Below are 27,288 nucleotides of genomic sequence, written 5' to 3'. Positions count from 1 at the left end.
GAGTCCATGGCCTGTGTCAGCCAGGGCCTCTTGTAGGCCCAGGATGAGAAGTGGAGGTCCCTGGTGCAGGGGGTGAGCTCAGTGCAGGCCTGAAACAGGAGACAGTGGCGATACGACTGTCAGGAGGGGCTGATGCAAGGACTGAGCTGAAACTGGGTGGTTGGTTGGTGGGGATGTATCCTGAGGATGTGACCAGCCCCGGCTCGTGTGTGTACCTGAGAGAATGTGTGTCCTTATTTATATGTGGACATGTGTGGGAGTATACATGTGATTGTATGTGTGTGTCTAAGTGTGTCTGGATCTGTGAACCTGAGTCTCTATGTGACTACCTGTGTCTCAGGGGCAAACTTCTCCTTGTTTACCCTTTCTTGTTCTCTGCTTGGCCCAGGCATCTCCAGCAGCATGAGCTTTGAAGAGGAAGAGGAGGATGAGGATGAGAACAGTTCCAGCTCCTCCCAGTTAAATAGCAACACTCGCCCCAGCTCTGCTACTAGCAAGAAGTCCACGAGGGTGAGTGAGGAGCCTTTATCCACAGCAGGGTGAGATGGCCGCATGCAGAGGACTGTGCGTCCAAACTGGAGGTGGGGTGTGTGTGAAACGATGGGGAGCTGGCCTTCCAGGGGCCAGGGCTGGACCCAGATGCTTGTCAAGACTGTCTCTGGCTGGGCGATTCTGCCCTTCTACCCTCCCTCCTTATATCTTCAGCCAGGCCAAGGGGCTGAGGAGAGCTGCAGTTGGAAAGGATGACCTCTGAGGCCCTTCCCATGCCCCATGTCCACCCCTAGGGACTGAGGAGAGGGAAGGGCTGGGAAGATAGCTCCGGACCCCAAGGCTCCTGCCCTGTCTCCCACCACCACCACAACAGGAGGTAGATTTGGATCCCAGATCAGTAGTTTGGCTGCTCAGGGTCCCGGCTCCTCTCTCCCCATAGGAGGCAGCCTCAGCCCCCAGCCCCACAGCCCCAGAGCAACCAGCAGATGTTGAGGTCCAGGATCTTGAGGAGTTTGCGCTGAGGCCAGCCCCGCAGGGCATTACCATCAAATGCCGCATCACGAGGGACAAGAAGGGGATGGACCGGGGCATGTACCCCACCTACTTCCTGCACCTGGACCGTGAGGATGGGAAGAAGGTGAGGTTGGTTTGGGCATGCATTTTCATTGAGGCAGGCTTGAGGTCCTGCAGGCCTAGAATGTGACTGAAAGCCTCAGATCCAACATGGACCTCTCAGTACTCCAAAGAAACAGCCTCTGTGCCCAGTCATCGCATACCTTTGTGTTTGCCAGTACAGTTGTGTGTGTGCACACGTATGTGTTTGAGAGCTGACACGAGAGTGAATGTGTGTGTGCACAGCACCATGATTGTGTGTGGACCAGAGCCCGGGTCTGGAACATGACCTTGCTCCACTCCCCAAGGTGTTCCTCCTGGCGGGAAGGAAGAGAAAGAAGAGTAAAACTTCTAATTACCTCATCTCTGTGGACCCAACAGACTTGTCTCGTGGAGGGGACAGCTACATCGGGAAACTGCGGTACCAGATCTCCCCCAGGAAGCAGGCGGGGGTGTGGGGAGGGGCGGGGGCAGCCTCTCTGTAGAGGGCACCTCCTGTCCCTGAAGTAGATCTAGGCCAGGATTAGATCCTGTGTCAGGATCCACTCTCTTCATCAGACCCAACCATAGGCCCAGATCTTTGCCCAGCCTAGAGCCAGACTTGGAGAAGGGCCTTTCACACCCTACCCTAAGCTGCTCCCAGGCAGGTGGGTACAGGCCCATCAAGCATGATGGATCAACCCCCAGATGTCATTGGTGATGCAGGCCACCATGGAAGGAGCTGCCTTGGCTGCATGGTCAGTGCCAAGGAGCAGGGCTGAGTGAGCCCTTGCACAAGAGAGTGGCAGCAATCTTGGGGGCAGGAGGAGGGAGAGAGGCAGGAAAGCTGTGAGGCCTCAAGAGGGAGGTGGGGTTTGCTGAGGAACAGAGTTACCAGACTTGGGGAGCATCACTAGAGGTGAGAGGTAAGGAGCTAAAGCTGGAGATGGGGCTGGATGGGACAGAGGAGATCTCATACGTTCTCCATGGGGTGCTACAGTCTTCACAGACGCCATTCTGCTTGCTCACCTTCCTGAGGGGAACACCCCTGTTCCCCAGCGAAACCTGTGGAATCCCAATTTACCTCCCTGAATTGCCCTTACTGAACTTGGATACCCTTTGAGTGAACTCAGAAAGTTTAGGCCTCCTGCCCATGAAGTACCTTCAAAGATGTGGATTCAGTGAGCAATGTGCCCCCACGTCTGCTCCTGCCCAGCCCAGAATGCTTTGCAGGCACCTCATAGGACAGACTCTGAGCTGTTCCCTGCCCTAGGACAGACAGTGCATGACCCTGTACTGATTGTGCCTTGCCTTCAGGTCCAACCTGATGGGCACCAAGTTCACTGTTTATGACAATGGAGTCAACCCTCAGAAGGCCTCATCCTCTACTGTGGAAAGTGGGACCTTGCGCCAGGAGCTGGCAGCTGTGTGCTACGTGAGTCCTGGGTTCCTGAGTCTCTGGTCTCCGAGTTAGACATGAAACCTGGGACTTGCTCCCTGAACTGGGGGCCAGCCCATCTATCTTGGTGGGTGGACTAGGATGTATGGAGAGGATCTGCCCTTGGTGGAGTGACCCTTGATTGGGACAGGGGCTCTGGCCCTTTCCTTCTGTCTTCAGAGCTCAGACCACAGCTGGCCATCTGCCTGGGGAGTTCTGGGAACTGCAGTCTAGCCCAGGAGTCTCCTGGACAGGAGGCAGGCTTAGGTTCTCTTCTGTGCATTTCCAAATCATCCTGTGTGCCAGGTCCTACGTGGATTACAAGGCCTTCTGCATATCATCTCACCAAATGCTCAACCGATCTATTTTCTTTATATATGAGGAAACTGAAGCTCAGAAGTTGGGTCACTTGCCAATGTCACGCAGTTCATAACTGAACATAAATAGAATCTAAATACATGGGCTTACTCTACCTCTTTGAACAGCAGTGTCTTCATTTTTAAAATGAAGGATGATTGTCCCATCAACCTGGGCATTGGCACTTCTTGGAGGCTATTGGGACTCCACAGCTCTTTTATATGATCCCATGGTGCCACCTGCTGGTCAGTTTGGGGAAGGCAGCCTGAGTCTTTACTTCCTGAGCCCAACTATCTTCCAGGTACTGTTTGGGCACTACAATGTAGTAGTGAACATGTTACACCTTTATGGAACTTAAGGCCCTAGTATAATAGACAAGCTATAAAACAGATACATAAGTGAATAAGTATGTTCTTGATAAATGCTAAGAAGAAAAAGCAGGGCAGAGGGGATATGAAATGTCAACGTGTGTGAGACTGTAGGGAGGATGGCAGGGAGGGCCTCACAGAAGTGGCTCTTGAGTAAAGTCCAGAAAGAAGTGAAAGCCAGCCCTGGACATGTCTGGGGGACACAGAGCCTGGCACGAAGGAGGAACGAGCGCATGAGAGGGTAGGGGGTGAGGAGAGAGTGGCAGTGGGGCCTTACCACGTGAGGCCTGGCAGGGAGAGTTGCATCTCCACCTTTCACCCCGAGCAAGCTGGGGAGCCATTGGGGTTTTGAACAGAAGGGGAAGACAGTCTGACCCAACAGGACCACTTGATGCTGGGTGAGGACAAATGATGGGAGGAGGGGCAGGCGACCAAGGACAGAAATAAGGAGTCCAGTTAAAGGCTGCTACAGTGTTCCCAGGGAGAGATGGCGGCGGCAAAGGTGCTGGAATTCTGGGTGTAATCCAAAAGTAGAGCTGACAGAAATTGCTGATGGATAAGTAACGTATGAAAGAGAAGAGTCAAGTATGGTTCTAAGTAATTTCCTTGAACAAATGGAAGTAGTGAGTTGCTTTTAACAGAAGCAAGGAAGGCTACAGGAAGAACTAGTTTTGGCAAAGTCGAGATTCCAGAGTTCAATTCTGGACATATGGAGTTTACAGATGCCTATTAGACTTCGAGGTGGAGATGGTAGACACCTTCCCTTTTCCCTCCAGTAGGTAAGTGGACTCCTCAGCTGAGTTTTCTCTCTGTTTCCCAGGAGACAAATGTCTTAGGCTTTAAGGGGCCTCGGAAGATGAGCGTGATTGTCCCAGGCATGAACATGGTTCACGAGAGAGTGTCTATCCGCCCCCGCAACGTGAGTCTCTGCCTCTCCCTCTCCCCTTCCCCATCAGTGTAGTCCATGTGTGAGCTGCTGAGGCCAAAACTCTAGCTGGTGTGTTTATATGGAGGTGTAGGGAAATCTAAGGACCCCCATTTCTGGGGACAGATCCCTCTTTGGGGTGGTCATGGTGCCAAGGCCTGGGCCAGGCTCAGATGAGGCTGCCCTTCCAGGAGCATGAGACACTGCTAGCACGCTGGCAGAATAAGAACACCGAGAGTATAATCGAGCTACAGAACAAGACACCTGTGTGGAATGACGACACGCAGTCCTACGTACTCAACTTCCATGGGCGCGTCACGCAGGCCTCCGTGAAGAACTTCCAGATCATCCATGGCAATGACCGTGAGTTGTTTTTGCCCCTACTCATTACTGTCCACATGATACCTGGGGCCCTTAGCTTAGGGTTCAGCTCACCTAGCCCTGCCCACACTGGCCAGAGTCTAAGGATATGAGCTGTATGGCTTAGATTAAATGTAAAGATCTTTCTAACCATAATGACTGGGAGGCCTTGGAAGAACCTTCTTTAGAGCCCTGGCCCTAGATTCTATGTACTCAGCAGAGTCTCAGGCATGGGAACAGCCTTTAAATGAATTTTTCCTTCTTTTCTCTGTCTCCTGGTGTTTGTATGCATCTCACTTTCTCCTCTGTCATCTGCTGGCTCTCTCCTGCCACTTTTCCCAACTGACGTTTGTTTTACCTCCTTCGGAATTCCCTTGGCATCTCTGCTTCTTGCTTTTTCTTCCCTCTTGTGGTTTGGGTGTCTGTCTGTTCTTCCTTGTCTCCACCATTCCTGCTCTGTCCTTTTGTTTCTCTCTGTCCATGCCTGTGCCTGGCCCCAGCGGACTACATCGTGATGCAGTTTGGCCGGGTAGCAGAGGACGTGTTCACCATGGATTACAACTACCCACTGTGTGCGCTGCAGGCCTTTGCCATTGCCCTGTCCAGCTTTGACAGCAAGCTGGCCTGCGAGTAGAGGCCACCTTGAGCCCTCTGGGGTTGCCCAGCCTGGAGCGGAGCTTGCCTGCCTGCCTGCCTGTGGAGACAGCCCTGCCTACCCTCTGTACATAGGCCTTCTGCCAGATGAAGCTTTGGCCCTTAGCGGGCTCCTTGGCCCAGCCAGCCAGGAACTGACTCCTCTGCCTCTGCTGCCGAGGCAGGGGAGCAGCAGGGAGTGGGTGGGTGGGTGGGTGTGAAGGGACGAAAGTAATTCTTTCTGTGCCCCAAGATCAACACACCCCCCACTCTTGGGTTAGTACTGGGCTGCAGTCGTGTTTGCCAAGCTGAGCAACTTCTTCAGCTGGGAAGGCCGAAAGAGGTATGGCAGGAAAGGAAGCACAATGCAGGGCTGCCGGGGCCCGGCCAGCCTCTCAGCCCAGGAATCAGATGACGACGGGTACCCCAACAGGTAGGGGCACAGTGAATGTGTGTGTGCAAAGGGCACATCAACTTTACATAGCAAAGGGCTTGGTGGCTAAACCTGGCCCTTAAAGCTGCAGACAACCCTCCAACTTCAGAAGGCCCCAGCTAGGCCTGAGAGAAGTTAGGAGGGTGGTATGGACAGGTGAGTGGCAGGACTTTGCCAGGATTGCAGGGCCTGGCTATCTGTGGCTGTGGGAATCAGCTGGTGGCCTACGGTTCTAGCTAATTTGATTTCTCCAGGTTTTCTCTGTGCTCTCAAGGCCAAATGTCTTAGTGAATGAGGCCTGCCGGACACAGGCTCAGCATGTAGAAAAGTGCACGAACAGGCTCCCTGGATCAGGGTTGTCCTGGTAGCCCTGTCAACTGCCCCAGGAGCTCTCTGCTGAGCAGCCCCAGCACAACCCCCAGAAAATGTAGACGGGGTCCAGTTCACCAGCCCGACTGCACACAGCTAGGCAGGACTGGCGTTCTTGCTGGCAAAGCACCATTCCCAAACCATGGTGTGCTCCAGGAAGAATCTCTCCAAAAGACCCAGCTCCCACTGCTGTTAGCCAAATTGTGGTTGGTTAGGGCTTCTGTGTGTGATTCTTCTTGGGAGGGAATGGGACAAAGTGAGAAGAGCAGATATTTTAGAACCACAAGAGATCAGAGGTGACAGGACCCTTAGGGATCAACTGGTACAACCTCATTGCTTTAGGTAAATCACACTCAGAAAATGGGACTTGCCCTAGGTCACCTAGCTGGTTAGTGGCAGAGTTCAGAACCTCAAATTCCACTGATTTCTTTGTTCCCACTGTCCCCCAAGAAACTAGTATCTTTGGTTCTCTGGTCTTCTCAAGCCCATTCTGCATGCCCTCCCCACTTCCTCCCATTCTAGAGACTTAGAGACGTCTGAGTTGATGTATAAGAGTGAAACCATTCCAGAAGGAAACCAGGCAGTTCCCTGTTGAAAAGTGTCTGGGTTTTTGCACCTTAGTCTGATCAGGTTTGGCCATACCTGGCCCCTCCGCAAGGAAGCTCTTGCACATTTCTCTGGCTGGGCGTGATACAGCAAGTGTGAATGTTCTGGGGCTGGGCCTGATCACTCCTTCCACTGCCACTGCTACTTCTCTTTGGACAGCACTGTCCTCCTTTCGGGCTTGGGAACTCTATGCTCAAGCTCTTGCTCATTTGTCATTTACCCCGGCAGAGGCTTCTTGCCCAGATGGAGAGCTGAAATCAGTGGAAAGCACACAGGGCTTGTACCTTGCTTTAGAGTAGACATGCCTGGAAAGGCTAAGTAGAAACTAATTTTTTCAAAAAATGAAGGTCATACTTTAAACATGATAGTGATGCTCTACAGGTGAAAGAGTTGTTTTGACTTAAGTGGAAGTAGTATGCTTTTTTTTTTTTCAATCTAGGTTTTCCTATATTGAATGCTTAAAGCAAGGTATACCTGTTCTAGCAGGATCTGCCCACACCTCAGCCGTACATCCAAGAGAGGCCCCTCCAGTGACTAGCGTTTGTTAACATGTTCTAGTTTCTACAGGGCACTGGAATTTTCTGTGCCAGGGCTGGTGAAATATTGTGGTGCCATCCTCATTTCTACAGCTCTAGTTTAGCTCCTCCTTCCATGACTTTGAGATGAGAACAGCATGGTGACATTTGAGATGGAAACTGGATGATCTCTAAAGTCTGGTCAAGCTAATTCTCTGGGTCTATGATTTTAATGTAGAACAAGCTGGTTCTGGATTCTAGTGAGAGGGGAGACCCTGGAGGCAGAGTAGAAAAATCAGAAGCACAATGGAAAACTCTGTGTCTTTTCTCCTTTAGTATAGAGGAGGAGTTGGGTGGATATTTTGGTAGGGTCAGGAAATGTGAGCTGAGCTTTCTAGCCTGGGTACAGAGAAGGGTAATCTCAGCAGCCAAAACCTCTGCTGGGCATTGAATGACAAGCAAGAGCAGCTGAATCAACTGTTTGAGACCCAGCCTTCCGAGGTCTGCTCTTAAGACTGCACTCCTGGTGATGCTGGTTTTTCATGACTGCTGGCCCCGGCCATGGGCCCAAGAACTCATAAAGCTGCCAGGGCCCCTGGAGACCACCTGGGTTTAGCCTCTCCCACAGTAAGAGTTATTGCCTGTTGCACACACTGTCCAGATAGTCCTTGATTGGGCAGGTGTATTGAAGATGGAATGAGCAAGCCCTAAGGGTGTTGGACAGCTGGGGTCTTAGGCAGCTTTTCTGTTACTGCTCCTGGGTCTGTGACTCCTTCTGGGGCCATACCCCAAACCAACTCTACACCCTCTGCACCAAAACAGTTCTTTTGCAGAGCGGTGAAGTTCATTTCCCCTACTCTTCTCCAAGTCTAGCTTTTTCTTTCCTTCTGGCTCCAAGGTGCTCTGTGTCCGTCTGTGTCTGTCTGCGTGTCTGTGTATTTGGGGAAAAGGGCAATCAGCAAATAATGAACTGAGGTTTCTAATGATCATAATTCTAAGGATGAGTAGGAAAGGAATAAGGATGTAGTCACGATCACTTGTGGATTTTGTCCATTCATTTCATGCTTTTGGAACAGAAGTATACCTGGGAAATGACCAGCTCTTTCTCCCAGGGTTCTGAGCAAGAGGACACCATCTAAGAAAGTTAAGTTTTTCGCTTGCCACTCTGCATTCCCTGAAGAAATTGGTATGTTGCATGTATGCTTTTGAATGAATTTGAACGTATTCTAGTGAATGTGCCTTAAAAATCACGACACTAGTTCAGAGGACATGTAAGGTCCAGACCCAAGATGAGGACAGGTGTTAGAAGCCAGGGATTGTGATAATCACAGGCTAGGAGAGAAGTTGTGGAGCTTGCCTCCTTCAATGACAAACACGGTAACAAAACAGAAGTTTTTCTTGATTCTGAAAATAGCAGGGCATTTATCTCTAAAGTTCTGAATTTAACAAGCAAGAGGGGTTAAATGGAAATGTCTATGCTTTGCTCACAATGGAGCCTGCAGTGAGGGGAGATGCTAGGATAGCTGTGTCTGTGGCTCTGTTATGCAAGCACAAATTCCATTTCCTAGATGGGCTTCTGGGTGTTCCCTTACTGCTGTAACATTGGCCTTCTCTTCTAATTTCTTGCCCAAGCGGTAATATCCCTGTGTGACTTCAGGATGCCAGGTGGCCCCCAGCACATACTTTTCCAGATAGCTGAGTGAGTCTGCTTTCTTGCAGTGCCCTGTGACTGGGGCCGGACTGTCCTGCAGTCAGGGCCCAGAACTGGGACTCTACACTGCCCTGGGCCTTGTCTTGTAGGCCTGTTGTAGCCCCCAGGAACAGGCCAACGGATGGGCTCCTGTTTGTGTTTATGGTAACCTGTCCTTATGTGCCTCTAGTTTGCAATTATCAGTCACCTCAGGATATGGGGGTAGGGGCAGAAGTATGGGGACAGGTTTGGTTTTTAAATTTTCCAACCAAGTGAAGAAGCAAGTTGGTCTTACAGAAAGCACTACTGTACTTAGTAGCTTGTGATTTTGAACAAAACATGTAACAGCTTCAGGTCTGTTTTCTTGACTGCAAGATGAAGATGTTGGCTTGTCAAAGCTTGCTATAGGATTCAGGTGAATGAAAGTTAATCCTTTCTTTCATCACTACCTTTTCTAGCTCATCACTGTGCCTTTTTTCTTTCCTAAGAAAGACATCACAGCCCTCTCCTCCTCTGTGCTCTTGTCCCTCCCTCCCCTCTTAAGGTCCAGGCAGAGTTGGAGATGAGGCTGAGATCCAGAGTTTCCTAGAGGGCGACTTAGAAAGGGAAGCCCAACTCTGGCCTCTTTAATCCTGCATTTGGCAACAAAGGGGACTTGGTCAGGATGGGTGACGTTTCTCTTGCTGGGAACACACACATTTAGCCACTTTTCATAATGCCTAGAATGTGTATGTCTATTTGCACAAGATTGTCTTTTCCTATTTTGGAGTGGTCAGACATTTTATTTTTGTTCAAAATTATCTGGAGTTTTAGACAAATTTGCAAAACTGTGCTTTTATTAAGTGACTTTTTGAATAACTCTTTGGTATTCTGGAGCAAATGTATTTATTTATTGGTATGTGCAATGACAAATGGTATTTTCCCATGTTGACATTATGTATGTTGTAGAATTTAGTGTTTGTCTAAGTACGGCATATCTCAACAAATTAAACTTGAATTGTTTCAACGCTTCTGTGTACTTTTTTCATAACAAGACAAAACCATGTCTCTTTCCCAAAAGTTTTTTTTCTACGTTTCCTAGGAGCCTCAGGTGGGTAGGTGGTGAAGTATCTCCATGTGGACCTGGCTTTTAGGAACAGAAAAGCACTGTAGAGCTAAAAAAGGTGGAAAAGACTCAACTGGCAGATAAAACACGAAGACTCAGCCACTTGATTCCTTGGGCCTTGATTTAAGGACTTAAACATGCTTGAGAATCTTTTTTTCAGCCTGTGGCAGATCTGAAGCCAAGAGGAAGGGAGGCTGCAGTTGGAAGAGGACATGAAAGCTAATGGTCCAATCCAGAGGGAAGAGGTTACAAGTAAAGTCACCCAGAGACTACCAGGAATGGCCCAGGGCTATTTTGCAGAGTAACCTTAGAGGGTGTCAAGTGTGATAACCAGTAGCACAGGATGACATTTTGATGACAAAGTGATGGTGCTGCTGATGACACTGTCACCAAGCACACTTCCTGTGCTTCACCCCCTGGGATAGACACTTTATAAACAGTATCTTAATTCTAACACCCCTGTAAGGCAGGTATAAATGAGGAAACTGGTACTCTGAGGAGAAATTTGTCCTATTTGTATAAAAAATGGAGAAAAAGTGCATTTTAGAAAGGTTAGTGGTTAAGGCAAAGTCATAGATGTGTCATTCATGTTTTTTTCTCAATATTGCTCAATAGCTGAAATACTAAATTTTTCTTTGGTATATGAACAGTCTAATTAGGAGGGTCTGCCCCAGATCTAGAGTTCTGATGTGACCAAGAACATTTCTTACCTGAACCAAGGCCTACCTCTTGTAGCCTCCATGGGAAATAGCATGTGCAGGATATTCTAAAAAGGAAAAAGGGTTTTGTTTGTTTAGTCATCAGGTTGAAGGAAAATTGTAAATGGCCATGGCAGGGTGACCATATGTCCAGGGTAGTTTTTGCCTATTATCTTGGCATAATTAAGTCTCCCTTTTTCCAAAGTGTTCAAGTTTGGACCTTATTTGATCACCCAAGCCATAGAAGGCACAGTGTGTATAGTTCTCACAAGCCATTGCTTTTACAGGACAAACATGTCTCTGCTCCTCAGCACACCGCCCTGGGCCTAGCTTCTGCAGTTCACACGCCATTAGTCATAGAACTAAAATGAGATGCCCTCCTTTTGTGACCAGGAAAGGGGATCTCCTGGCTAGATCATCCACCTGATTTACCAAGCATGGTCCCAAATGATGCAGTTATTTCCTAAGCCAGCTGTCCTTCTGTGTACTCTGCCACAGTGCCCAAAGATCAAGGGACTGATCAAGTTCACAGCGCCTTAGTTCTGAGAAATGAAGACCACAAGAAAGAATACCCATGGCAACAAAAACCAGTTCATTTTGGTCACCCTGGGTTATATGTACAACGGTCATCCCTGAAAGATAAAATCATTTTAGAAAATCCAAAAAGGACTGTCTAAATCCTAAATGATTGAAATGTATATCAAAATTCCTGATATATAAAAATATATCTATATTCCTGATATACAATCCAACCAAGAGCTAGAGCAAGAAGAGCTTAGTACTTCTAGCAGGAACTATTGCCATATGTCAACTTTTTCCAAAGACTAACATTCAAAACAGAGTGGTTATGAAACACTTTACATACCAGCCTCATCAAAACACTTGAACATCTATGTACTTTCACACCCCACTGCTTTTTCCATCCCTACTCTTACTGCCAACTTCTCTAGCCAGAGAAGTTCTTAGCATGCCTCAAGGCTACCACTTTTGTGAAGTTTCTTGGAAGTACTCTGACAAGAATAATCTCCTTCCTTCATGCTCCTGTAGTTTTGGGTCCACATCTCAATTACAGGATAGATCCTTGTATAACAAAAGTAAAACAGCTACCACTTAATGAGTGGTTATCATGTGCTAGAACCAATGCTGTTTCACCTGTACTTATTTAATCCTTACAACAACCCTATGAGACCTGGACTTTCGTTATCCATACTTTACAGTTGAGGAAGCCAAGGCTCAGACCAGTTAAGAAGCTGACCCAAGATTCAAAAGCTACAAATACACAGGGACAGAGCATGACCTACATTTCTCTGCCAGCAGAATTTACAATCTTGAGCTCTCTTATAGTTCATGGTTCATTAATCTGTCAGGCTCCCATGTTAAATTGAGTTTTTTGAGAGTAGAAATTGAGCCTTCTGTTCCTAGTGCCTAGCACTTAGTAGCTGTCTGCTAAATGAATAAACGAACAAATACACAAGATGGCAACAGAAGTACTTATCTCTAATAAGGAAAAAGAAAGAAAATTGAAACAGAAACTCAGGGCTTTCCTCATAAATCAATCCCTCATGGTGAATGAAGGGAAATAACACAGAAAACAATGTATGAAAACAATAAAGAGCACCTATGTTATTTTTTACCTTTAGTGTACATTGTATCTAGTTTGTCTTCAGTACATTTTAAACTGCATTCTTTACAATGTAAATCAAATGTTCTACACAGAGATATACTTTCTATAGACTCGATCTTCAATGACTTTTCTCTGTAGTTCAATTAACCAAATGCATAGTAGTGGCTAACAGATTATCTTAATATGATCTGTACAGCAATCTGTATGCTTATATGTGTGATTTTAACTATTTTCTTGGCATCTTACTCATGCCACATACAATGGAACTCTAAAAGCCTTATCTACCGTTACATAATTTCTTAATTTTTCAGTTTTTAACATTTCATGACAGGGAATGTCCTTGGGAACGTGCTCTCTTCAAACTCTCAGGTCTTATGTGTAAACTCTGAATTCACACACCCTTCATGTTAGAGAGAATTATGGATACCATCTTAAGAAGATGCATGACAGCTGACAATTTAGGAGAATAGGCCTTTAGTTTGGTCAAAATCCTCCCAGTCCTAATCTACATGCGCTACTTTCTCCAGCTCTCTCAAAAGACCCAAATAGCTGAATAAAGAACATATGGTCTTTTCTCCTGGGCACTAATATATTGGTTCTCTCCAACAGATGTATTCTGCAACGTCCCTACTGTATACCAGCTCAGTTGTCATTTCTGTTTCAATTCATGTGGTTGTGAAAACAAATTTCCCATAAGTATATAGGTCCTCTCCCCTATTGCTGGCTCCCTGGCCCTCTGAGTTCCTCATGGCAGGACAACCTTGGGAAGGTCTGCAGTTCCAACAGCTTCAAATTTTGGCTCTGCAGGGCAGGGACTAAAGTCTCTATCTAAAGCTTCCTCTGGCCACTAAAAACCAGAGATGCAAAGGTACTTCTGGGTTTGGCAGTTCTGTTAACCAGAACAAGGATAAAGAAAGCTAGAGATCTAGGCAATCAGAGCAAAATAGTCCCCAAACAGGCCTCTGGACTCATTCTCAGGTTAATGGGAATCTTCACTACTCTGGAGAAAGGATGTCAGAGATAGCATCAGTGCTCCTCGGAAGACCCTCACTAGGAGGAAGGGCTTTAGTTCAGACAGCATAGTCTTACACCTACTCTGGGCCCTTCATCCCCACAAATAAAATGTCCACTTCTCCCACCAGGGACCACTAACCTGCTCAAGGCCCAAAGAATAAGGCATCTTGGCATCTGAAATCTTCACTCTTGCAACCTTAAGTCGTCATCATCTGTAAGCTGAGTTCATTCACAGGTAAACCATCTGTTCACCTAGCAGGAAGAGTCAGACCTTTGCCCTGAGTGGTCCCACCTGAAATTGCTACAGACCAAACATAATTATTCAAATGGATCAACTTCTCGGATGGGGGAAAGCAAAAAGAGAAAGAGCGAAGCTGTCATGTGTTCACACTATTGTCCATGTGTTACATGGTGACAGGTGTGTGAGTACCAGGAAAGGTACATCATATCCATGGTGTTGGCCTGATAGCTATGACATTTGAACACAAAGTAGTACAGGGCCAAGGAGGAAATCTGAGGAGAGAAGGGTTACCTTGGGACTAGAGTAATGAATACTTCACAAGACTGGCTGTTTTCACTCTAAACCCTGGGGGTTACGCTTCCTCAACATGCTACCTGTATATACTTGATCAACATTGAGGCCCAACCCTTCAACTCTAAAGTCTTGGGGCCACTCTTCTTTGGTGGTTTCCTCTTGCTCGTGGTAGCTATCTGCATTAAATCCAGCATTCTCTGCCAAGACAGCGGGATCCTCTTCTTCATGAAAACAGCAGGAACCTGTTTCTGGCTTTGGGTCACATAAGGTAACAGAATTATCTTCCTGGGCTCTGGTGTCAGTGGGCAGACTTTGCCAACCCAAATGGTCGGATTCTTCCTCTTCTATCACTCCCATTCTTTCAGCTATTTCTTCAGCAGAAGGCTCGCTTGGGTCAGGGTAATCCACCAAGATGGTTTCTTGCCTATGCTTGATACAGTCTGAAAGGTCATAAATTGGATAAGTTTCTTCGGGGTAACCTAGAGAGAAAAGTAGCACAGTCTTACAAAGAATGTCTCTTCAAAAAATAAGAGTGTCAGGCTCAAAGAGGATTCTGAGGCAGCAGCCATCCTATCCTAGCAAATACATTCAAGAAATCTCTAAGACGATTCCAATAGTTATAAAGTTTCACTTGAGCAAATTCTTAGCAATCTGGCTGACTATCCCAATGCTCTTTGAAATGCAAACCAATTCAGAGGAAAATCCCTTCTTAAGTGTAGGGTGCTCTGGCAGAGTTAAGTCTCATACCACGTGCTTCTGCAGTGCTGATGAAGATTAAACAAACAACATGAGCCTTCAGTTTTAAAAAATGCACCAAATACCAGATGGAGAAAGCACAGCTCAAGGCTAATGTTTATAATTTCTATTTGGAACCATTTCCAAATCTTCCTTGGGGCAGGGGAGGAGAGGAAAGAAATGCTAAGCTCTTTGAAAAATACACCATGAAGCTTTCTATTTATCAAAACAATTGAAATGGCTTGCGAGTGTCAGAAATAGCACTTTAGCAAGACATGCCCAAGATCCCGAAGGACAAGCATTGCATTTTCAGAAGACAGAATTCCCATTGTTGGCTTCTTCATCTTCACAAAATGGAACAAAAGAAAACAACAAACTGGTAAACAAAATGAGTAACACTGGTACTGAATCCTAGCTATGATAATGAGAAAAGAGAAAATGTTGCCAAATTAAGGAACTAAATGAAATAAATCTGTGTCAGCCAAGCAAGCCCGAGCAGCAGATGGGCCGTGCTGAGCTCACATGCCAGTGCTGGCAACAGCGGCCGGCGTGCTCATGACACAATGCAAAAAGCTGGAGGATTCAGAACCCATTTGCACATTATGATAATTGGCAAATTCAACCCTAACGTAAACCACTTTTTGCCTACAAATTGTGAAAAATAGCGGTCTTTTCTGGTGCAGTATAGGGTGTGCAGAGACATTTCTACATTTACTGTTTTTTTTCTGACTATAAAAGTCATACAGACTCATTGTAGAAAATTTGAAAAAATACAGACAGGTTTAAAAAACAAAACACAAATCACCCACAATCCACCACTGGTAATAATTTGCTGTATTTACTTCGTCTTTTTACCACATATTAATATAAACATATATTTCCCCCCTTTTTTAAATAAAGGGGGACCATATTGTACCTAAAATGTTGTACCCTGATTTTTCTCATTCAACATTATATCCTGAGCATTTCTCCATGTCATTAAGCATTTGAAAGTTGGCTGAAAAAATATCATCATATAGCTACATAATTGACATGATTTATCATTCTTCTATAAGACATTTAGATTCTTTCCAATTTTCCACTATTATAAGTAATATAGCAGTTAAGATCTCTGAATGTAAATCCATGTCCACTTCCTTAATTCTTTAAGATAGATTTCTATAAATATGAAAACTAGACCAAAGGGAATGGACATTTTAAAAGCCTTTTTTATACTCTGCCAAATTACTTTCCAGAAGAGTAGTATAAATTTTCAATCCTACCAGTGATATAAAAACTGTCCATCTTATCACACCCTCACCAGCACTGACAGCAGTATATTAAGAATCTTGCCAATGCAGTCTTTATTCTGAGGCTTAACTCACTGTGGACAGACCACTAAGTAAAATGGAGCTTAGCTACCCAGGGGCTCCACATGCTACTTGTTCAGGGACAGGGACTGGGAAGCCCCTTACTGGTTAGATGCTGACCACTAAATGCTTAAGAGAAGTTCATTTGTTGGCATGTCCTTGTCTTCTCCCCACACCAAGAACAAAGCTTACCTTTGGATTTTCATGACTATCTGCTTTAGTTTAAGAGGAAAGGCCACACAGACTCAGGCTCCAGGCCCACCCCAAAATCCTAGTCATCATGCTTGCACCTGCAGCCCCAGCCTCAAGGTTGGCCGCCCTGCAGAAACAGATTTTTTGCCCACCCAGTGCCATGCCAGCAACTGTGGCCCTAGGCTCCAGAGCTACCCCAAAACCAGGATGGCATCCCTAGTAGCTTCAGGCACCAGGCCAGCACCCATGGACATAGGCTCCAGGCCTGCTAGCTGGTCTCTGAGACCTCCATCCTTCAGACTGGCCCAGGTACCCCTATAATCCAACAAACCCTGTGTCCAGGTTATCCTAATAGACCCTAGTGTTGGGCCAGTCCCAATAGCTATAGGCTCTAGGACCGCTCCTGTGAACCTGGGTTCCAGGTTGGGACCCACGGCCCCAGGACCCAAGCCCACCCATGCAGACTCAGGCTCCAGGCCTGCCCCAGCACCAAGCCAGTTCCTGTGGACTCAGGGTCCAGCCTTGTCTCAGTGGACCCAGGCACCATGACCATCTTAATGCCTATTTGGCTTCTGCAGACTCAAGCTCAAGGCCCATCTAGCCCCAGGCCAGCCCCTCCCTCCAGATAAAGGTTCCAGGCCTACCCTCAGGGACTTATGCTCCAGGTCTGCCCTCAAGGATGCAATCAACAGGTCTATCCCAGTAGATCCAGGCTTCAGGCCCAACCCCATGGACTTAGCACCAGGCTAGCCTGCCTAAAGACTCCAGCAGCAAGACTGCCTGCAGACCATGCCAATTGGCCTGCCCAGAATCTGTGGATTGGCTGACTGGTGGATGGCTTTCCCAGACAAAGCCATCTGCAAAGACCATTGTAAGTTCCTGCTTCTTCAAATGTGCAGACACCAATGCACAGCCATGAAGATCAACAATCAGGGAAGCATGATGCCACTAAAGGAACAAAAATTACCAGTAACATACCCTAAAGAAATGGAGACAAATGAACCTCCTGAAAAAGAATGCAAAATAATCATTTTTAAGGAAGCTCAATAAATGTAAAGAAAATACAGAGAAATAATTCACTGATATCAGGAAAACAATAAATGAGAAATTCAGCAGAGATTGAAATTATATAAAAAACAGAAATTCTTGAGTTAAAAATATAATCAATGAAATGAAAAATATAATACAGCGCATCAATAGCAGAACTGATCAAGCAGAAGAATGAACCTGTGAACTTGAAGACAGATTATTTGAAAACATACAGTCAGATCAGAAAAAAGAATGAACAGGAACAAAGAAGGGATTTATGGGACAGCATCAAAAGAGCAAATTTTTGAGGCATAGGAGTTCAAGAAGAGAGAGACAAGAGGGTATAAAGCTTAAAGAAATAATAATGGAATACTTTCTAATTCTGAGGAAAGGTATACATGTCCAGGTACAGGAAGATCAAAAGTCTTCAATCAGATTCAACCCAAATAAGACTACATTAAGTCATACAATCAAATTGTCAAAAGTGAAAGACAAAGAGGATTCTGGGCCAGGTGCAGTGGCTCACACCTGTAATCCTAGCACCTTGGGAGGCCAAGGCAGGAGGACTGCTTGAGGTCAGGAGGTTGAGGCCAGCCTGAGCAAGAGAGAGACCCCAACTCTACAAAATTAGAAAATTTAGCTGGGCATGGTGGCACATGCCTATAGTCCCAGCTACTCAGGAGGCTGAGGCACAAGGATCACTTGAGCCCAGGAATTTGAGGTTGCAGTGAGCTATGATGATGACACTGCACTATGGTAACAGAGTCAGACTCTGTCTCAAAAACAAAAAAAAAAAAAAAAAAAAAAAGTGAGAGAAAGGAAATAATCCTATGTACCCTTTACTCAGTTTCTCCTGATGGTAACAACTACCAAAACTATATACTACAATGTCACAACGAGGATATTACTATTGATATAGTTAGTGCAAGACCCTGTCTTCAAAAAAACAAAAAAGTTGACTTCTGGCAAGTCTGATCAGGGCAAGAAATGAGAGAAAGAACAGACTTCAAGTATCAGGAATAGAGCAGGGCACACCCCCACACATAGATCTTACATACATAAAATGGATAATAGGAGAACATTATAAACGACGTTATACTAATAATAAATTTGATGATTTGGGTGAAATATGTAAGTTCCTTGAAAGATAGAAACTATTAAAGTTCATTCAAGAAGAAATAACCCAAATAGCACTATATCTATTAAAGAAATTGAATTTATAGTTAGAAGTCTTCCACAAAAAAAAAACCAAAAAAACTCCAGGCCACAACAGTATCACTTGAGAATTCCACCTAACATTTATGGAAGAAATAAGAGCAATTCTATACAAATTTTTCCAGAAAGTAGAAGAAGGAACACATCCCAACACATTTTATGAGGCCAGCATTATCTTGAAATCAAAACCAAAGGTATTACAGGAAAAGAAAACCACAGACTAATATCCCTCATAAATATAAACATAAAAAAAATCCTCAGCTAATTGAATCTAGCCATATCTCCATTTGACCATACCAAAGTAGGGTTTATCCTAGGAACATGAAGTTGTTTTAAAATTCAAAAATCAATGTAATCCACCATTTTAACCAACTAAAACAGAAAAATAATATGATCATCTCATAGTTGATTTAAAAGAATATTCACAAAAATGCAATACCTATTTATAACTAAAAACTCCCAGCAAAAATATGAGTAGAATGTAGCTTCCTCAACCTGAAAATGAGCATCTGTGAAAAACCATCAGCCCACATCACACCAATGGAAAATGTTTTTCCCCTCCAATATCAGGAAAGAAAGATGTTTACCCTTACAGCTTCTATTCAGTGTTGTGGTGGAGGATCTAGCCAGTAGAGTGAGGCAAGAAAAATTGTAAAAAGGCAGGCAGATTAAAAACGAGAAAGTCAAACTGTCTTTATTCATAGATAATTTAATCATCTACATGAAAAAATCCCAAGAAATCTATATATATATTTTTTTTTTTTTTTTTTTTTGAGACAGAGTCTCACTTTGTTGCCCAGGCTAGAGTGAGTGCCGTGGCGTCAGCCTAGCTCACAGCAACCTCAAACTCCTGGGCTCGAGTGATCCTTCTGCCTCAGCCTCCCGAGTAGCTGGGACTACAGGCATGCGCCACCATGCCCGGCTAATTTTTTATATATATATCAGTTGGCCAATTAATTTCTTTCTATTTATAGTAGAGACGGGGTCTCGCTCTTGCTCAGGCTGGTTTTGAACTCCTGACCTTGAGCAATCCGCCCGCCTCGGCCTCCCAAGAGCTAGGATTACAGGCGTGAGCCACAGCGCCCGGCCAAGAAATCTATATTTTAAAAAAGCTACTAGAACTAAGTGCATTTAGCAAGGCATAAGATACAAGGTCAGAATACAAAACTCAATTGTATTTCTGTATAGTAGCAAACAAAAATTTTTTTTTTTTTTTTTTTGAGACAGAGTCTCGCTTTGTTGCCCAGGCTAGAGTGAGTGCCGTGGCGTCAGCCTAGCTCACAGCAACCTCAAACTCCTGGGCTCGAGTGATCCTTCTGCCTCAGCCTCCCGGGTAGCTGGGACTACAGGCATGCGCCACCATGCCCGGCTAATTTTATATATATATATATCAGTTGGCCAATTAATTTCTTTCTATTTATAGTAGAGACGGGGTCTCGCTCTTGCTCAGGCTGGTTTCGAACTCCTGACCTTGAGCAATCCGCCCGCCTCGGCCTCCCAAGAGCTAGGATTACAGGCGTGAGCCACAGCGCCCGGCCTGCAAACAAAAATTTTTAAATATCACTTTCATAAGAAATACAAACTACTTAGGGATAAATTTATTAAAAACATGTGCAAGACCTATACACTGAAAATTATAAAATATTGCTAAGAGAAATTTTCAAAGATCAAAATAAATGGAGAAATATAACAGGTTCATGAACTGGAAGATTCAATATTGTTATAACATCAATTCTTCCAAATTGATCTAAAGATTCAATGCAATGCCAATCAAAATCCCATCAGGCTTTTTCATAAAAAAATGAGACACTCATTGTAAATTTATATGAAAATGTGAATAAATTTTGAAAAAAGAAAACTTACACTATCCAATTTTAAGACTTACTATAAAGACACAGTAATAAAGACAGTGATACTGATACAACTATAGACATATATATCAATGGAACAAAACAGAGTCCAGAATAGACACAGACATACATGGTTAACTGATTTTCAACACACATGCCAAGAATTAAATATAAGAAAGGGAGCAGGAACAATTGAGTATTTGATGTGGAAAAAAATAAATAAACCTCAGTCCTGACATGCCACACTACCTATAAAAATTAAGATCACAAGCCTAATTTTAAGAACTGAAACCATAATTTCTAGAATAAAACATAGGAGTTTGGCAAACCTAGAGTTAGGCAAAGATTTCTTAAACAGGACACAAAAATGTGAATCATAAAAGAAAAAAATGATAAATCATACTTTATCAAAATTAAAAACTTCTGCTCTTTGAAAGATGCTGTTAAAAAGGCAGCTGGAACCCATTCTACTAAGTGAAGTATCTCAAGAATGGCAAAACCACATGTACTCACCAGCAAACTAGTATTTACAGATCAACACCTAAGCGGACATATAGGAATAATAACATTTACCAGGTGTCAGGCAGGTGGGAGGGGGGAGGAGGGGATGGGTATATACAAACATAATGAGTGAAATATGCAACGTTTGAGGGATGGTCATGCTTGAAGCTCTGACTTGACGGGGCGGGGGGGGGGCATGGGCAATATACATAACCTTAACATTTGTACCCCCATAATATGCTGAAATAAAAAAAAATTTTAATCCATAAAAAACTAGAAAAAGGCAAACTACTGATTAAGAGAAATTATCTGCAAAATACATAACTGATAAAGAACTTGTATCTAGAATATATAAAGAACTCTTGCAACTCAGTAAGAACATAATCAACCCAATTTAAAAACTGGCAAACAATTTGAACAGACCCTTCAAAGATATGCAGATGGCAAATAAGCACATTAAAAAATGTTCAACGTCATTAGTCATTGGTGAAATCCAAATTAAAGTCACAACTGAAATACCACTATATATTCCCTAGTATTGCTAAAATTAAAAAGATTGACAATACCAAGTATTAGCAAAGATATGGAGTAACTGCAATTCTCATACACTGCTGCTGGGAAGGCAAAATGGTAGAGTCATTTTGGAAAGCAGTTTAACAATTTCTTTTTCTTTTTTTTTTTTTTTTTTTTTTGAGACAGCGTTTCACTTTGTTGCCCTGGCTAGAGTGCTGTGGTGTCAACCTAGCTCACAGCAACCTCAAACTCCTGTGCTCAAGCAATCCTCCTGCCTCAGCCTCCCAAGTAGCTGGGACTATAGGAATGTGCCACCATGCCCAGCTAATTTTTTCTATATATTTTTAGTTGGCCAATTCATTTCTTTCTATTTTTAGTACAGATGGGGTCTCACTCTTGCTCGGGCTGGTTTCAAACTCCTGACCTTCAGCGATCCTCCTGCCTCAGTCTCCCAGAGTGCTAGGATTACAGGTGTGAGCCACCATGCCTGGCCCAGTTTAACAATTTCTAATAAAGGTAAACATATACTTACCATAAAACCCAGAAATTTCACTCCTAGGTATATACTCACAAGAAACAAAATTTATGTTCAAACAAAGACTTGTATGCAAAGTTCATTGCAACTTGATTCATAAGAGCTCAAAGCTAGAAACAACCCAAATGTTCCTCAACCGGTGAGTGGATAAACAAATTATGGTATATGCAAATAACAGAATACTCAGCAATTTTAAAAAGTAGTGATACATTCAACAACAACATTATGCTAAATTAAAGAAGCCAGAAACCAAAGAACATATGTGGTTATGACTCATTTATATAGAAAAGGCAAAACTATAGGGATTGAAAGTATTTCAATTGTTGCTAGGGGCAGGTGGAGGGGATTAGCTGCAAAGAGGAGAGAACATTCTGGGGTGAGGGAAATGGTTTATATCAGGTTTATGATGTGATTACACAAACTCTATATATTCATCCAACTATACATTTAAAATTGGTGAACATTATTGTATATATATTATACTTCAGTAATAAAGCTGATTTTTAAAAAATTTATATGATCTCTTTTCTGGGCAGACAGCTAATAAAGAAATGAGAAGACACTGTTTACCTTCCCAGTCCTCCATGTAAGGGGCCTCTTCAGCTTCTTTCTCTGGAGAAGTTCTGTCAATGAATTTTCCTTCTTTCATGACCCTGGTGATTTCTCGGAGCTGATGCAGCAATCGTTTCTCTTGATCAGAAGTCACAGTCTGTGCTCTGCTTAGAAATATCAGACAATCCAGCCATTTATCAATAATACTCCTAAGCAATGGACATAAACATCACTATGATCTGTCTAGATGCTAGAATAGGAAGTCCAACAGAAGCAGATAATTATTCTAGGAATTGATCCTGAATTTGCACAACTGGGAACTACTGATGTTAGTTCAATGTTTTTATTATAAAAATGGGAAAAGTAAGGCCCAGAATAGATCAAGTGATTGACCAAGGTCCCACAATGGTTAATGTCAATACTGGGACCAGACCTTAGATGTCTCAGCTTTCAGTCCAATGTTCTTTCAGTATACTTCACAGCCCTGATTCTCTAATATCCTAGCAATTTCCACTGTTTCTGATATTACTCCACTTACTATAAGCCACTTTTTTCTAAACCAAAGTTGTCAAAGGTAAACGCTCTGGGAAAAATACGCTACTAGAATCACCAGGCTTAATTAACTTGTGTAGGAACAATGATATATTCTAAAATTTTAGAGCTGGGTAATTCTGAAAATTCAGTCATCTAGACAGAAATTGGGTTATAAATGTATTTATACTGCTAGTTAATGGCAGCATGATAACCAAAATTATCCTGACTTCTAATAGTATTCTGTACAATTCTTGAATCACGGTGCTGAAGTTCCACAGTTTAGAAAACCTGGGTTGAGTCCCAATTTAGCTGTGTGGCCCTGGGAAAATATCCGCAAAAATAACATGATGCTCAAGGATTACAATAGTATGATTATTTTCTTTGAGAGAGGACTGTATCACATTGATAAGCAAACAAGGCCCTACTTAAAAGACTCAGAACTATCTGCTTTGAGATCAGTTTTATCTAGTGGCAGGATTTAACAGAGACTGCTTGTTCTCCTCTTAAAAACCCTAAGCATTCCAAGTTATTATAACACTTAGGAAGGAAAAACTCTACCAGCCTAGTACAGATGCCATATTATTGTCTAACAAACCAGTTCTGAGCTTGCATTCCTTTTTATGCTCAGCCTCACAAACTTTAGCCTAATAACTAATAGGGAAACAGAAAAAAGTATTTCTCCTTTCAACATTAAGAGGATAACTGAGGAAAATGAAGGTGTAACAGTTCTAGACAGTGGAAGGAAAACAAAAACACCATGAGCTCCACTTCTTCCATGCTAAATGGCTTCAAAGAAACCTATCTTGTTCTCCATTCAACTAAAATTCTAAACTTAGAAGCCTCTGACAGCTCTATTCTTCCCTTCAACTTAGGAGGCCTGACTCATCCCAACAGCTAATGCCCCACATAACCCCTAATTCTTACTATTAAAATAGCCCACTTTGAGGAAGCCTTCTGGGGCAGACTGGAAGACACTACCTGCTAATCAAAAAGCTCTTGCCCTCAGGCTGCACTTGTTACTTCTCTGTACTGTACACAGAGCATTCTGATCTTTACTGAATGAAACAGTCTTGGTTCTGTTTCCTAAGTCATGAAAAACCAGAAGCCTTTAACTACAAGAGGATGAGGCAGCTAGGGGAAACAAGAACAGAAAAGAGCTTTCTCAGAGAATTCCAAACTAAAGCATCATTTAACTCTGAACAAGTATACTCATATTCTCCATATGATATGTCAGCAATCCCCAACCTTTTTGGCGCCAGGGACCGGTTTCATGGAAGACAATTTTTCCATGGATGGGGGGATGGAGCTGGGGAGAGGCGTAGCTCTGTGGCCCAGTTCCCAACAGCACCACTACCAGTCCATGGCCCGGAGGTTGGGGGCTGTAGCATTAGGCAATTAATCATGGTCCACCTTATGACCTCTTTTGAATTTATTGCAATGAATGTTTTCATGGATTCCTTATTGTCTCAACTTGGTTTGATACTCCTAGAGGGCAGTGATAATTAAGTTCATAACCGTATAGACACAGTGCCATGATCGCTGTAAATATTCAATAATTATGTATTAGTTTGACTGGTCCTCATTTCCTCATCATCCATTTTCTTCCACCTCCCTGAATTCTGGCTCCCATTCTATCATTTTACCAAAATTTGCAAAAATCATCAATGACCCCTTTACTCCTAAGTCCAAGGGTCTTTTTCTCACATTTCATTCTTCTTGACCTCTCTAAGCTGTGGACAATCCTCTCCTTGAAACTTCCTCCTCCCTTAGCTTTTCAGACATCTGTATTCCTCCCACTTCTTTAACCATTACTTTTATCCTTGACCCTGGCTCACTTTCTTCCTCTCACCTCCTAAAACATGGCTTTCCCAAGGCTCAATCGTAGGACTCTCATTTCTCCATTCTTATAATCAATCTCTCAAGAATCTGAACCAGTATCACAGATTAAATCATCACCTCTACTGAAAAGGAGCCTGAATTCTACCTTTATTCTTGACTTTTTATACGAAGGCCCAAAGTATCGTGCTATAGCCTGTGATTTTTTTCCTTCCATGAAGTACCCTTACTATGGCCCCTCTTTTCCACTCTCACTGGCCTATTTATTATCTTTTGCTAGAACTATTTCAATAAATTTCTAGCCTGTAGGCACTCTACATATTACTGTAAGAGTTATTTTTCTAAAGCACAGAAGATCATGACATTTCTCCTCAAAAGCCTTCAGAAGCAGTCCACTGTAAAGACAATGAATTCCAAACGTTGCAGCCTACCACCACTCAGGTCTTCCAGTCTGGCCCTCGTTTGTTTTTCTAGTTTTTCTCTCACTGCCTACCTCCCTACCCATTTACCTCAGTCCTGGTGGATACCACCTCAGTTACTTAGGACTACCTACTGTTCCAAAACCATGCCTGATTCACTCACCTTGTTTGCTGCTTGTGCTGCCCACTCCCTCTGAAGCATTCTTTCTCCAAACTCTGCCTGAGGAAATCCTTCCATCCTGAAAGGCTTATTCAGATTCTCCCTTTTCCACAAGACTCTGTGTGGTAGGCAAAATAATGCACTCCCCCCAAAGATGTCCACGTCCTAATCTCTGGAACCTATGACTACGTTACCTGACATGTAAGGGGAAGCAAGGTTATAGATGGAGTTAATGTTGCTCATCAGCTGACCTTATAACAGGGAAATGATCCTTTATTATCTGGGAGAGTACCATGTAATCACAAGGGTCCTTAAAAGTGCAAAAGGTAGGCAGAAGAGGTCGGAGTGAGACGATATGAGACAGTCTCAATCGTACTGTTGCTGGCTTTGAAGACAGAAGAGGGGGGCCATAAGCCAAGAATTCTAGAAGCTAGAAATGGTAAGGAAACAGATTGTCCCACACGGCCTCAAAAACAGAATGCAATCCTGCCAACACCTTGGTTTTTACTCAGTATAGGACTTCTAACCTACAGAACTGTAAGATAGTAAACTTGTGTTGCTTTCAGCCATTAAGTTTGTGGTAACTTGTTACAGCAGCCCCAGAAAACTAATATATGTTCCTACAGCACACTTTCCCTTCTCTTAGATACAGTTCCATATAGAGAAATAATACCTGCCACTGACACCACACAGGACTGTGCAGAGTAAAGGAAAATAGGTACCAAAGAAGACATTCTCATGGCAGAAGCCGCCCTCTTTAAAGTACTTTCTCTAGACTGACCTCATTCACTCTTTCAATATCTACTGACACTGTCAATGTGCCAGTATGAGAAATACAAATTTGAACAATGCAAATTCTCTGCCCTCAAGGTTACAGGGCATTAGGGAAGACAGAAAAGTTATCAGAAAGTAGTATGATGCATGTAATCACAAGCAAACCCGGGTGTTGTGCAAACATAGGGGAGGAGCCTCTAACCAAGTTCTGTGAGTTCAGGGAGGAACTCTCAGAGAAGATGATGTCAATTTTGAGACCTATTTAGATAAGCAAGAATCAAAATAAGTGTGTACTACGGGGGTGGGAGAGAAGGGACATCCCAGGCAAAGGAAAAATTATCTGTAAAGTCCTAGGAGCAAAAGTGCACAGGATTTTAGAGGAACAAGTGGTCAGTGTGGCTGGACCACAGACAGCAAGTGATGGAGAAAGGGAAAGCAATAGAGGTATGCAAGACCAATCAGGTCACTCAGGATCATGTAAGCCATGTTAAAGATTCCGTACTTTTTCCAGATCAAAAGGGACCTGTTGAAGGATTAAAACAAAAGAGATAATCCATCTGTCTGGAAAGTAGAAAGTAAACTGAAGGGAGACAAAATCAGAGAAAAAGAAACCACCAGATAGTTACGATCTATGTCAAAAACAAAGGCTTTCACTCACCACTTATTCTTTCTTCCACTGCAACTAATGCTTTTCTAGAGCCTTTATAGACCTGTGCTAGGCTCTAGAACTAAGAAGGATAATCCCTATCCTTATGGAACTTACAGTCTTTTGCAGGAAGACTGACTTATTAATTAAGTCAGTGGAAATGATAAGACATGGTGATTGATGAGTTGTAGAAAGTGAAAAAAGGTAAATCAAAGATGATATCTAATTTCCGCTTTGGGCAACTAAGTAGATGGTGGAGCCATTTGCTAAGATGCCAATATTAAAGGTAGAGTAGGTTCAGTTGGGAATAGATGATGAGTTCCATTTTGGACATTCATTCATTCAAGAGAGATTTATCAATTGATGAGGCTAAGGGTAGGTATCTATGGGATATGGCTAGTAGGGCTCTGAATATAGAGGTCAGGAACTGAAGAAAAAGATCTCAACAGGGAATGGTCATGATTTACTCTTCTACCACAAAAATAATGTATTAATACAAATGCTTATATCAAAAGTGAATATCTATTCTTATTCAACAACAAATATTTACTTAGTACGTACTATATGAACACAGAGAACAAAACAGATTAACTCTGTCCTCAAAGAGTTTACATTTCCACAATTCATGCCAGAAATCTATAGTCCCACAAACATACTCAACATGCCTACCAGGGCTCTTTGCAATCTCTTGAGCC

At 43.6% G+C, this 27,288-nt stretch overlaps 2 protein-coding genes across 9 annotated transcripts in view; one reads left to right on the top strand and one right to left on the bottom strand.

Annotated features, from left to right (window-relative positions):
- Nucleotides 1-9,785, top strand: part of TUB (TUB bipartite transcription factor) — an 85,263-nt gene extending 75,478 nt beyond the window's left edge. For all 4 annotated transcript variants that reach the window (XM_076002204.1, XM_076002206.1, XM_076002205.1 and 1 more), the window contains 7 exons: nt 389-510; nt 932-1,129; nt 1,413-1,525; nt 2,401-2,518; nt 4,067-4,165; nt 4,363-4,534; nt 5,032-9,785. In XM_076002204.1, coding sequence (XP_075858319.1) covers nt 389-510; nt 932-1,129; nt 1,413-1,525; nt 2,401-2,518; nt 4,067-4,165; nt 4,363-4,534; nt 5,032-5,165 — 956 coding nt within the window. In that variant the 3' untranslated portion in view covers nt 5,166-9,785. The remainder of the gene's footprint in view (nt 1-388; nt 511-931; nt 1,130-1,412; nt 1,526-2,400; nt 2,519-4,066; nt 4,166-4,362; nt 4,535-5,031) is intronic.
- Nucleotides 9,786-10,564: 779 nt separating this feature from the next.
- RIC3 (RIC3 acetylcholine receptor chaperone) overlaps nt 10,565-27,288 on the bottom strand; it is a 56,172-nt gene continuing 39,448 nt past the window's right edge. For 4 of the 5 annotated variants that reach the window (XM_012783953.3, XM_076002209.1, XM_076002208.1 and 1 more), the window contains 2 exons: nt 22,243-22,388; nt 12,285-14,232 (listed from right to left, as the gene is read on the bottom strand). In XM_012783953.3, coding sequence (XP_012639407.2) covers nt 13,793-14,232; nt 22,243-22,388 — 586 coding nt within the window. In that variant the 3' untranslated portion in view covers nt 12,285-13,792. Of the gene's footprint in view, nt 10,649-12,284; nt 14,233-22,242; nt 22,389-27,288 lie in introns of those variants that run through there. The other variant, XR_012918969.1, reaches the window with a different exon arrangement.

This window comes from Microcebus murinus, chromosome 4 (genome assembly GCF_040939455.1).
Source record: "Microcebus murinus isolate Inina chromosome 4, M.murinus_Inina_mat1.0, whole genome shotgun sequence".
Taxonomy (NCBI): domain Eukaryota; kingdom Metazoa; phylum Chordata; class Mammalia; order Primates; family Cheirogaleidae; genus Microcebus; species Microcebus murinus.
The sequence above is the reverse complement of the archived record's forward strand: the minus strand, read 5'-3'. Positions and strand labels throughout refer to the sequence as shown.